The 13,650-nt window shown below is 39.0% G+C and overlaps 1 protein-coding gene across 1 annotated transcript in view; it reads right to left on the bottom strand.

The window, feature by feature from the left end:
• ano2b (anoctamin 2b) overlaps positions 1 to 13,650 on the bottom strand; it is a 103,169-nt gene that overhangs the window by 51,708 nt on the left and 37,811 nt on the right. Inside the window, exons 16-21 of the mRNA XM_051950841.1 lie at positions 5,844 to 5,918; positions 4,145 to 4,346; positions 2,802 to 2,913; positions 2,657 to 2,714; positions 2,447 to 2,547; positions 469 to 611 (exon numbers count right to left, since the gene is read on the bottom strand). Coding sequence (XP_051806801.1) covers positions 469 to 611; positions 2,447 to 2,547; positions 2,657 to 2,714; positions 2,802 to 2,913; positions 4,145 to 4,346; positions 5,844 to 5,918 — 691 coding nt within the window. The remainder of the gene's footprint in view (positions 1 to 468; positions 612 to 2,446; positions 2,548 to 2,656; positions 2,715 to 2,801; positions 2,914 to 4,144; positions 4,347 to 5,843; positions 5,919 to 13,650) is intronic.

The following is a 13,650-nucleotide window of genomic DNA, read 5'->3' as shown; positions in this document are numbered from 1 at the left end:
ACACGGCTTTTAAACTATACAGCTGAGACTGATTATAACAAAGGAGGAAAAATATTTAATCAGCAGCTGCATTTTCAGTGTTTATGTATGATGGTTGTTGACAGACATGAGTGTAAATGAATTACTGTAGATGTGTGTAGTTATGAATCAGACCTCTGACTGTTGGAAAGCAACACGATATAATCAGAGGTGTCCCACTTAAAATTTTGTTTCTTGGGCTACTGTATCCATCACTCTGAACTTCTTCCTGAGAGATTCTGCCATTTACTTTATCAGATGAATGTAAATGACTGCGGATCATAAAAGCTAAGTCCAGCGGTGAGTGTTTACCTGAAAGTGTCCTGACAGAAACAGATTTTACAAGGCTTCTCAGTGATGTTCAGAATACTCATTTTAAAACTATGTTGGTGCCTAAACGACTGTTCTTTGGCCCTGCGCCTGTTTATCTGTGTGTGCGAGCAGACTCACTCATCTCCATGTACTCTGGCGTGAGGCCTTCAAAGGGAGCAAGAGCGTAGTCCAGGTTCCACTGCTGTGGAGGCCTCTCCTCCTCCTTCTCTGTCTGTGCTGATTCTTTCTCCTTTAATGCACGCACCAATTTCTTCAATTTCCTGTTAGGATGAAGGACAAAGTGAATGAAAAAAAGAAAACAGCATACATTGCTTGTAAAAACCTATAATAAAAGCAGCTAAATGCTTCATGACATTATTCATGAAGTAATCACAAAGACACAAGAGTGTGTATGGTACATCCAAACACATAAATATTTTAATATAGTGTATGTTTCTGTTTACTTTGTATTTTGTTTCCTTTTGTCTCCTTTTGTAGCAGTTTAACTGATTTACAGTGAAGTCTGACTGGCGATATATCTTGAGAAGAATGCAAGGTGTCCTACAACTTGAAATCAAATAAAGATGGGATAGGATGCTAAATTAAAATTAAAACTGAAACCATTATGCTATATTTTGTTCTGTAAACTACCTTTGACCTGTATTATATTACAACAGCACAACAGCACATCATTTGATAATCATGAAAATACAGTATTCATCACTTTGTAAAGTTGGATTTCCTTTTCACAACATTTAATTAATGTTTAGAAGTGAAGTAATCAAGTCTTTCCAGTGTAATTTTTTGCCATTTTAAAATGCTCCTCGTGCTCTCTATTAGGGACAAGCTGGGAGAGCAGACAGATCAGTTCATAGCTCAAACTCCTTATTACACAGCTGTACCTTTGTAATGTGGAAATACACATTGGCACCCATGGAAAGGATTGTTGTCTTAAAGGCAGTTTTTTTTCAGCATTGTGCACAGTGTAAGCTACCCTTGCCAAGGGCACGCATACAACCACAAAACAGGGCCAGTCATGGTCTTATGGCTGCCAACAGTCTGGATGGTCATTTTCCTCTAGAACAGACCAGAAATATTGATTCGTGATCACACTGCATGTTTCAACTGTGTGATGGTCTGTTGTTGTTGCCTCCAAGCACAGAGAAGTCTACGACACTTCTGGACACTGTTAACATAAGTCTTTCATTTACTACCTAGTTACACCTTTCCTGTAACTATGCAATGTGGTACTTGACAAAGGTTTGAAAAAGTAAACCTGATTCTAGGTGGATATATCACACATCACACAGAAAGTCTTCTGTCCCTTCTGCATTCCTGGAGTCCAGACACAAGCTGTAAGGGATGAGTCTGTGTTGTCAGCATCTGAGGCTGAACAGAAGTGGTTCCTGTAGTCTGTAAGTTTTCGTGCGGTCTTCTCATACACCAATGGTAGGGTGTTCATCCCAAAGTGCAAAGCAATATGCTTGTATAGATTCTCAGAGCTTTGAGAGTGACATACATCTTTTTAAAACTAGTGAAACCCTCAGATGTAGTGCCATCACTCTGCAGCTTCCAAGTCACCCCATAAAACTTCACCCTGACCCACAGAATAGGACTGATTTTACTGGTCACCTTGCAGGTGTGAAAGCTTTTAAGTGGATGAAAGTGAAGCGGATGCGTAGAGGGTGTTTTCGTATGTGCTGCAGCTCGCTAATCCCTCAGGACGTACTATGGACAAAAGAGCATTTGATGGGACTCACTTAAAAGGGCAGAGGTCAAACTGTGCTTACAGCAACAGTCACAGTGCAGCCTGAAGCCAGAAGGCACCTCTGTCGTGTGACAGTCATTATAAACTGAGCTGAACTATAGCCTTTGGGATTTGCATGTAAAAGTCGAGCTATTACAGAAGACGGAGTAGCACTGTACAGACATGGAAGGAATGTTGCTTGAGGAAGAACAAGAAGAGAGAATCTTGTAAGAGCTCATGAGTAAGTATGTGTGTATGTAGGTATTTGTGTGAAAACATTTTATTGCCTGACTGCTTTCTTACTTGCTCCTCTGGACTCCTGAAATTCCAAACTGTCATTACAAAACAAGGGGAAATTAGTCTACTTACGGGATGCCAATCTCAAAGATGTTGTTTTGGATTAGCTGCTTCCCCAACATGATGATGCTGAGCTGAATGCACAACTCAATGAGACAGCCTCCTGGAGCACACTGAGGAACACACACACACACTCGATCTGAACATATACTCATTATCACTGTGTGTTTTACTTGTTCAACTACGTTTAGATACACAGAGATTCAAAGAGGAATTACAAACCTCCTCCATTCGGTAATCATTGAAGACGTACACATAATTTCCAGGTCGACCAGCAAACCTGAAAAACATACAAACACAAAATACACATGAAGATGAACTCATATAAACTGGGTTTTTACAGTATACACATGGATGCAAGCCTTACCGTCCCTTGAAGAAAGCCACATAAAAGATGGGCGCGTATGCATTCATAAACTTAAGTAAGAAGGCTTTCAGAATAAGGCGCTCTTCAAAGTTGGTTTCTGTCTTGGGAATCTCTGAAAAATAGTTGACATGAAAGTGTAAGACAGAGCTGACACTGATTGCTTGATTAGGTCAGAGGGCTGCAAGGGCCTCAAGAGCAGAGTGAGTGAAATGACAGTAACATGAAATGCAGGATATGTAAACATATGAACATGAAGTGGAATGTATGTACAGCATATGAGGTCAGAGGTCAAAGTTTTCTATGTATGTTTTCTATAGCATGGCTCTGAGAAAAATACCAATTCTGTCAGTCTGAATCTTAAATAGAGTTATAACACCAGCTGTGGTGGAAGTAGGTTAAATACTGGCACTTTTCATCCTACACACACACACACACACACACACACACACACACACACACACACACACACACACACACACACACACACACACACACACACACACACACACACACACACACACACACCTTTCTTGTTCGCACGTCCTCTTCCAAATTTTTCTGCCTTTTTCAGAGGCTGTGAATATGAATGTAAATGTGGGTGAAACCTCCTGGGATGACTGATGGGATGACTGGAGCATGAACACATCAAAGTTTTATCAAACTGTCCACCAAGAAGCAGAAAGACACTTTCTGTCTCTTACACACAAATGCCCACAAATAAAGATACAAAAAATATGGATTTTGTTCATCAAGACGCTTATGGCAATATTTTTCACTTCACATTTTTTAAATTAGTCACATCGAAAACACAAATACCTGAGTTCCCATCAGAAAAGAGTGGCTTAGATGAACTTCAAACATTCATTTACGGCAGTTTTGAGCCAACGGTTACATTAAAAGGACCATTACAACATATTATTCCTTATTAGATTTACAGATTTATACCACTTACATATCTGTCAGGTTAATATTAATGGACAGCCAGGATATGGTTAGCTAGGCCTGCAAAGTGAAAGCAGGAGGAAACAGCGAGCCTAGGCCAAATGGTTGAAGATATCAATCTGACAGCAACTTTAAGGACGGTGTTATACTTTCCTCACATGCAAGTAAGTATAGATCTATATAAATTTGTCTCCAAAGTGCGCAGTGCATGCATACTACGTCAGTGAGTTTACCAAGTGGACCCCAGCAGACAAGAAATGTAGTATAATAATAATAAATATGAGTCCCCGTTTACATATTGCCAAATAACACATCCTGTCTTGTTTGTTTCGTCCATGTTTTCAAAAGTCACATTGTACTGGGATTTTTATTACATGACTAAAATGACTGTATATCTGTACCTAGCTCAGTCAGCCACAGCGCCACAGCACCGTAGATTTCATCAAGGATCAGGATAACCACGAGGTTGATGATGACCGCCGTAGCTGTGACTGTCACACGAACGTTGGACTTGGTCTCTGGGTCGGGGCTCATCGCCATCAGTGCCGACACTGTGATCCGGTAGATGATGACACCGAAAACCGCGGAAAATGTCAGCCCAAACTGAGAGGAAATAAATCATCATTACTCAGTCATGTTTGTCAGATGGTGACATTGCAGTGGTTCAAATCAATTTTTCAAGACGACATGGATGTAGGTCAGTCATATACTCACTTCTATACATTAACCGTATCATAAATATATTTCTAGGGCTGCAACTAACGATTATTTTAATAATCGATTAATCGGCCAATTATTTTTTCGATTAATCGATGAATCGGATAAAAAAAACATTTTTAATTTCCGAAATAGAAATATAATAGAAATAGAAGATTTGGAATGACAGAACAAATAAGATCATTATAGGGACACCTTCATCTTCAACCATTCACAGAGGCCTCATGTCAGTGACGTTCATGTTGAGGATGCTCTCAGTCAGACAGCTGCTTGCTGTGGTGGACATGATGTCCTTCTCATCATAAAGCCTATCAATGCAATTCGTCCTGCCTCACTCCAACACAGACCAGTGTCTTCACCCAGATGTTGTCAGAAAATTAAAACTGGAGGCTTAATCTTCAAATTATTACCACTATAGTGTGCAAGTTATATTCATTTGTAATGCATATTCAAACCATTCTTTAGCTGATGAAAGTGAAATAAAACCTATCTCTCACAGTCACACATGCCCCATCTCTGTCATTAATCAGTTAATAAGCTAACCCTAGCATCAGACAAGCTACCAGAGAGACTGATATTACATTTCCTCACTTTAAAATGGAACAAATGCAGGATAATGCAGTGACTTAAGGTGCATGTCCACTAGAGGCGATACATCGCATGTGGCCGGTTGGTGCGTTTCCAGCTGCGATTCGGTGTGTTTACCCGCAGCTCATTTTTATAAAGTAGACTTGACTTCTACTGTCCTTAAACATCTAAACTAGCCGTCAGTGAACTAAAACCAGGACAGGTTCAGCTGCTGCACAGATTATTTCTCGTCTCAAATGCTTTAGAAATACTTGACGCTGAAGTGTTTTCGAAATAATAGAGAAAGTTTGAGGCCCAGAAGCTGTGTTTATCAGACTCATCTACTGGACCATCAAGCTGAAAGCGTGGTCACGTGACCGTCGGGCATCAGTGCGATTTTCAGATGCGAGCATTCGCATGTAGTGGACATGCAGCATGTCTTTGTTTTGTGAAGCGTGTAATGCTCCCATACTTTTGAGGACTTCGGTCAAACTGTTTTCTCCGTCTCAGTCATGTTTCATTTGTTGAATTTACTTCCCTTTGAAAATACCTCCTCTGCTCTGCCTCCACCTCGCTCTGTTAAACTCGCTCTGCAGGTGAAGTAGACGGCTCCGCGACATGACGAGTGACGCATGAATCGTGCGACACAGCGAATCGATAATGCAATTCGTTGCCAACGCTTTTAATAATCGATTATTATCGATTTTATCGATTCATTGTTGCAGCCCTATATATTTCATTTAAGTGCTTTCAACATTAAATACTAACAAGATGAATGTTCCTACATGCTAACCTGATTTTACCATACGTACTTACCATAAAGAGGATAGAGGAAACATTAATGAAGTATCCAGGAAGACGGTCTTTCCAGGTCAGCTTCTCTATGGCAGACTGACAGAAAGGACAGAAACGATGTGGGGAAAAGAGAGGGAAAGTTGCCAGTTACTCACACAATTGTCCATGCATCTTTAACTTTGTTGGGAAAGCTGCAATGCAGAACACAGAACCTCCTACAGAGACATCTCAAAAGAGAGGAAAGAAAGAAGAGCTGCTTCACTTGGTTGAGTTGATGAAAAAATAAATCTGAGTGATCTGATGTGAAATGCATCGTCACACTTCCCCTTCCTCCTTTCACGGGGTTTCTAAAAGCTGAATGGAGAATTGAAGCAGCAGCAGCATCGGAACTTCACCACCTCCACAGAAAACATTACTACATTTCAGCAGAGAGACATAAAGGAGCACAAAAGCCCATTTTAACGTCTACAATCTGAACCCGGAGACCGGTTTGGAACAAATGTTTTCATTCTACAGAGTCTCAAACATCCAGATGACCTCCTGCTAACGTGGTTAATCCATTTCCCAGGCACTAACATGAGAACATTTTGGAAAGCATTGCTATATTACTGCAATAACAAAATATTGCTGTTGTCAACCACTGCATAAGAAGACATGGATGAGTACCGTCATCATTTGTAAAAACCGGTAATAATGGATTTACAGCTGGTATTGCAGAAAGCATTTCTGCCGCATGCGTACAAACACCCAACTGCTAGACTAGCTTTCGTGTTTTGACGGCTTTATACTCCATGGTTTACAACTTTGTTGGCCAGTACATATAAAGAGTATGTTCGTATGTTGGTTGGAAACAACTAGTTGCCTTCTTGCCAAAAGAAGACTGAATTGACTTTCATGTCTATAGCCCCAAATATCAAGGCACAGCCAGCAGAGAGTTATCTTCATCCACCCTAAAGGAGACACAGGCTTGTGGAGGAAATCCAGCTTACTACATCAGTATCTTCTTTTGAATCACTTCTCAAGACTTTTTTGTATTGAAAGACTTTAAGATATATTTTCTACAAATGTTTATGTCTCCTTTTGTTCCTGGCTTTTAAGTTGCACAGATATCCTGTTCTTGACATTTCACTTGAATGCTCTATTGTAAGTGTAATTTCATCCACTGTTTATTCATTTTATTGTTACATGTGTATTTTTTTCTGTATTTGATGAAACACTTTGTAACACTGCATTGATATACACTACCATTTAAAAGTTTCAGGTCACTTAGAAATGTCCTTAGTTTTGAAAGAAAGTCTGTTTTTTCAATGAAGATAACATTAAATGAATCATAAATCCAATTGTGTTAGCTAATGGTGTTGAAAGGCTCATTGATGATTAGAAAACCCTTGTGCAGTTATGTTAGCACATGAATAAAAGTGTGAGTTTTCATGGAAAACATGAAATTGTGTGGGCTACCTCAAAACTTTTGAACAATAGGATATAGCACATCCTCTATCAGCTATACTCACTTTGCCCTGTAGAGGGTCACCAGAGGTTGGAGTCACCAGTCCATCACAGAGCTAACACAAGGAGACGGACAACAATGCATACCCATATTTGGAGCTACAGTCAATCTAGAGTCAACAAATTAACCTACAAGCATGTCTTTGGACTGTGGGAGGAAGATGACATACATGAGCACGGGGAGAACATAAAACTCCACACAGGAAGGCCCAGCCAAGCCACAGGATTACACTCAGAACCTCTCTGCTATGAGGCGACACCACTAACCAAGACTTTTTTCTTATGTTTTGTAGTAATCTGAAAAAAAAGAGGTTTGGACTGACAACACAGACAAAACAAGACACCACAAATGTTTTATAAAAAGAGGGTAAAAATGACAGAGAGGAAAACTACTTTGCAGAATTTTCAGTTCGCTCACATGCTGACTTTTTCTTGTAATCACTCACTATAGTCTTTATGACATGATTCTTGGTGCTTAAAACCGGTGGGGAAATCTGACCTACTTGCATCATAAAGAAAAGCTGGTGGACTGACCTGTCCAGCGTTAAATCTGGCCTGATTTGTGCAAAGACAAATGCAGCATCTCCATCCTCAGGTATGTGACCTCTTTCACTGCAGCATTAGTCACTACTGGCATATACACACTTATGCTTACATGGACAGGCTCAGGCAGAAGCACACAGGAATTTCACACATGGACTCTCACAGTACACTGAGTGACAGAGAGATTGTACAGGATGTAGTATACTGACTGGCAGTGCAACAGCACCATCTAGTGAATAGATTAAAATGGTGCAACCCTTCTACACAAGCTTCTATGGCTAAAGACACAAATAATGCACAACTTCTAATCAGCACAAAATGCGGCACATTATTAAGCTATAAATAGTAAATTATGTAGTTTGGGGACACCACAGACAACTAAAGTGTCTCCATGGATATATTGATTATATGGGGAAGCAATATCACTAGTTTGGTCTGTTATTTTATTTTATAAGAATTTGCTCTACTGCTTGTTTGTTCTTATTCTCTGATGGAAGCATGTGATGGAACTAGGACTCCTCATTGTGGTGCATATATTTCTGCTGTAGTTCACCAGATTTTGATGAGAGTCCACTTGAGTGATTGATTCTTTAGCCCCGGCTTCAGAGAATTTTGTGGTGCTGTGACTAAGGATACCTGTCTTTGCTTGGGACAGCTTTGTTTGAGCCTCCAGAACTGTGGTGCATTTTTGATGAGAGTCTGACGGACTCTCCATCACCTTCTAGCTTTGGGAATGTTCCAGTAAAATTGACTTTTACTACAACAATGAATCTGACAGGAAAAAGAAAACAATCTTAACTTCACCCGAATTTCTAATAAAGCCGCAATAACACTGCAGTAAATCCGGAAATATTATATGGTTATCTATAGCTACATAACAAAGCACATCCATGTAACCTTAATAACCCTGGTATAATCAATTCACATTATCCCACATGTTTCGAATGAATATACATCTCCTTTGCTCTAACTGTATTTCTTGTTACATCTCTGCTTGGCAAGTATTTAGCACCTCTGCAAACAAGAAATAACTTCATTACATCCATGAATTTCACAGTCATGTAGAAGCTGTTTCTAGCGGTGAGAGATGGACGATCTTGCGTGTCTGTTTATCTGTTTTCCTGCTGGGATCAACAGGCCAAGGGGCTCTACGTTAGAACCCAGTGCTTGAATGAATTTAGCAAAGTATTCTTATTTGTTTTATATCTACATTGTAACCAGCAGTTACAATAGCACAATACAAGAAAAAACTCTAATCAAACTGTGTTGCTGAACCACACACAGAAAAAGTCACACATTTAATTAACTTCCCAGTTGGCTTCTGCAAGGTGTTGAAGCTTGCTGAAAACATCTTTGTTGGAAATCCAATCAGCTGAACACTGGATCGTGTCTCTGTGTGTGGGGAAACTGAAATAAGACACAGCTGCGTGCCTTACTTTATAACCAATTAAATAATAACAGCTTCGTTCTTAGTCATATTTTTACAACTCTGTAAACGAACCAGATTCTTAGATTCCTAGCTGATACAAAGTCACTAACACACTAACAGACAGCTGTCAGAGACACGGGTGTTTCATCTTTAAATAACATATCTGAACATATTACAGACATGTTGTTCTTTCTGCTTAAACTGTAATTTCCCTCATCTGAAATGTCTAATTACACAGAAATGTGCAAAAAGGGTGTGTTATTTGCAGTCATTTGTGTTGCCTCTCGTCATATTCATATGCAGATGATCAGTCAGCAGTGTGCATACAAGTCCCGGCCTCTCAGCAGGATTGTTTAATAAATGCTAATGACTGCCTGACAAATGCTTTCTGTAGAATGGAGCACCACAGTACTTCCAGCAAGTTATCTCTTTAATCTGCATATTAAACATGTCTTTATGAGCTGCCTTTTTGGCACAAGCCTTAGTTTTGAACAACACACTACAAAAGACTTCTAGCAATGCTTTCTCTATTGTATACACACACACATGTTGACAAACCTCAGAGATTGACATGCTGAAAGACGAAAAGACCTTCAGAGTATAAGTGTGGGTGTGATGGTTGGTTGGTGGGGACAGCCATCAGAGAGGAGGGTAGTAAATGGGTCAGGTGTTATATTTGGCTCAAAACATCCACTGAGGAAAGCCCAACAAAACCTGGATCTGTTGACAGAGACTCAGTCACAGCTTTTATTTCTCTTTGTCACTCACTCTCTGTGTTTACCACCATTCCTCTTACTATCCTAAAAAAGGTTTTTATCAGTCAGTTCATTGAGGAATTGATTAATTCTTGCAGTTTTACATGGCATATTTCGGCTGTTGAAATACATGATTGAGGTAAATAACGAAAAGAAAACAGACAAACTACAGTACCTGCAACATTCAAACGTACTTCTATCTTCAGAGGATGAACTAGTTGTTCAGCAGCAATCAATGGCCAAGATGCATCTATAACTGGCAGATACTATTTCTGAGCCAAAGCAGGCTGAGGTGAGGAAACTCCTCCACCACATTCTCCTAGGGTGTTGCAATGCATGTGAGGAGAATAGGACTTCTCGTAGTAATTTTACACAGAGACACACAGTCAGGATTGGAATATACATGCAGTCACACAAAAACTGTGTCCAAAATCATTCTTTACTACAGGGTCCACTGTATTTATCTTTCGCCACTGTAGCTAAAACTCAAGATCTTACCACGTCTATTTGTCTTATTTTTAGTCAAAATGTCTCATCCCACTCGATTTAAGATAAATTCACTTAACAAGTGACATTTCGGCAAGATGGAGGGACTTGTTTTAAGACAATGCATCTTAAATATCTCGTTAAGTGAAACAATCTTGAAATTATCTTGTTCTGAGTTCAATTTTAGAAGAAAATTCAAAACAAGTTTAACCTTCGTGTCGTCCTGAGGGTCAAATCAACCCGTTTTACAGTTTGAAAATATGGGGAAAAATATATTTTCACAATGAAAACTTCCATGTTTTCAAAATTATTTGGAAAATTTTTTGAACACTTTTTGATGGGAAAAAAAGAAATGTTAAAAAAAAATTTCTTTAAGAACATTGGGGGGAAAAAAATCAACCAAAATCAAAATTCACTGGATTTTGGTTGATTTTTTTGGTTGAATATTCAAAGTTTTACTGATATATATGTAATCACTTTATATATTTTTAGGATTTTTTTGGAAATTTTTATTCATTTTTGAAAATATGTACAATTTTATATATATATTTTTTTATTTCTCGCCAAATTTGGGGATTATTTTTCAATAAAACTCTTAATCGAAACTTTTAAGAAATTTTCTTATTGAAGATTTTGCAAATTTTTATAAATTTGGGGATTTTTTTTTTTTTGCTGAATTTTTGAATTTTTTTCAGACAAGGAAACAATGTTTTTCGGTGCCGTAAATGAGGACAACAGGAGGGTTAATACATCTAAGCTTGACAATCCTGGTAAAATAAAGCTTAAAATAAGTTTCCCAGCTAATTTTAAGATCTCAATATTCTAAATATCACATCTTATTTCATGAAATCTTACCAAGCTGTTTTTCACTTATTCTATTGGCAGATTTTTTCACTTATTGTTTTTTCACTTAAGTTCTTTGAAATAAGTTTGTTTTGTTTTGTTTTGAGAGGAGCATTTTTTCCAGTGTGTAATGTAGACATTACACACTGGAAAAAATGCTCCTCTCAAAACAAAACAAAAACTTATTTGTGGGTGGTACACGTCAAACATCCACATGAATGTCAGGACTCAAGGTTTCCCAGAAGAACGCTGCATTATAACAAGATGATGGATGTTTTTCACTTCACCTGTCAGTGCTCAGAATGTTGCGTCCTCACAAAATTCCACAAAACAACTGAATGCGTCCAGGTAATCTATTCCTGGCTAACAATCCCACATTCAATGTGCAGCATTTTAAATGTAATATCATGGTGTTTAATGTAATATAATGTAAGACTGTATTCATCTTTTTTAGTATGTGTGGCTGTCCTAGTTCAAAAAATGATTTGAAAAGTTTTGACAATGATGTGTCAGACATGACCTCTGCTAATAAATATATCTGGAAAAAAACTGCATGTCCAGTTTTTGGGTTTATACACAAAGAAATTATGCTCTCCTACTTGATTTATTGCACATTAGCAGCACTGATTGTAGTTCATCTCGTGGTAGCAGGTGGAACATGCAGTATTTAGTAAACAAGCACAAATAACCACTCCAGTCATACTTTTAAATATAATCTCTGGGTCATACAGCACATTCCACTGTCTCAGGTAACAAATCAAATGGTTCAAGTGTGTGTGAGAGGGAGAGTTCTGTGTCGCCATAGTGACAGTCACTAATCTTACCCCTGGCTTCCTGCCCAGCATGCATCACTCCCACTCAGCTGCCCTCCCCCTGCTTCTCTCCATCCCTCTACTTCTCCAAGTCTCTCTCTCCGTGTTTGAGCTACACCTCTCTCTCTCTCTTGTTGTCTTATTCTCTTTGGGTATTTTTTGAAGTTTCACACTCTTTGTTTTTTTGGACTGAAAGTTGTTACGATGACCAACGCTGCCAAAGCAGCAGATGGAAAAATATTATCACAGTTATAGTCAAGTGGCCATTCACTAGCTTATTCACAGTGTATTTATTGGCTTGTCGTAGCGTAAAAGATACCAGAGTAACTCATGACAATTAATGATGACTCCGTGGGCCTTACAAATTAGTCAGTCATTAATAATATTATTAATAACTGTGGCTGATGAATTAAGATGTCCACGGTGAGGAAGGCAATGCAGAAAGATTAAGTAACTGAAGCAGATTATTGTACTTTGTGACAAGTTTATAATATTTAAAGGTGGAATTGGTGATAATCTATATGACTTTACTTTGAACAAATCCCATGAAAAGACCAAAGTCCACTAATTTATTCCTACAGAGGACACAAGTCTCTAAAGTCCCTCTCTGGGCATTTATTTAACCTCTAGAAACTCATTTGTCTATCAAAGTTTTGACTCTGGTCAAACACAGTAAAACTACTCTGTGCTACACAATGACAATATTATAGTCATTCAGCCACACATGTTTCATGGAGAACCTCACTCTGTGTTTTTGAGATTATTATGAGTACACTGAGCTTCAAGGAGAAAATGCTCATAAATTGAGATGCTCAGAAAGCTGCTTATTTCACTCATGATACATCAATTAGCCACAACATTATGACCACTGACAGGTGAAGTGAACAGCATCGATCATCTTGTTAAAATACAACGTTCTGCTGGGAAACTTTGAGTCCTGACATTCATGTGGATGTTTGACATGTTCCACCCACCTAAACGTTGCAGGTCCAGGCAACCCCCCAACCCTCCACCTCCCATGACAACAGCAGTCCTTGATGCCAGTTTCCACACTCAGCAGGACGATGCACCCCGACACACCACAGAAAGTGCTCAGGAGTGACCCAGGGATCCATGAGATGTACCAGGATTAGTCTGATCTAGGTAGGTCCCACCATGCAACCCACAGGATTCACAGAATTCACTGCTACTATCCAGTGTCACAGGACATCCCCAGAGGTCCTAGTCCATGCCCCACTGGGTCAGAGGAGTTTTAGCAGCATAGAGGAGACCAACACAACATTAGGCAGGTGGTCATAATGTTATACCTGATCAGTGTGTATCTTCTAACAAATAAAAACACCATGGAGGTATTAACAAGGTACAACTAGAGGGGGTCATTTGTCAGCGACTGCCAAGTGTCAAAAAAGACAGGCCATTTTTTAGAGGAGCCCTGAGTGGCTGCTGATAGTGTA

The sequence above is a fragment of the Acanthochromis polyacanthus genome, chromosome 1 (genome assembly GCF_021347895.1).
Source record: "Acanthochromis polyacanthus isolate Apoly-LR-REF ecotype Palm Island chromosome 1, KAUST_Apoly_ChrSc, whole genome shotgun sequence".
NCBI lineage: Eukaryota > Metazoa > Chordata > Actinopteri > Pomacentridae > Acanthochromis > Acanthochromis polyacanthus.
The sequence above is the reverse complement of the archived record's forward strand: the minus strand, read 5'-3'. Positions and strand labels throughout refer to the sequence as shown.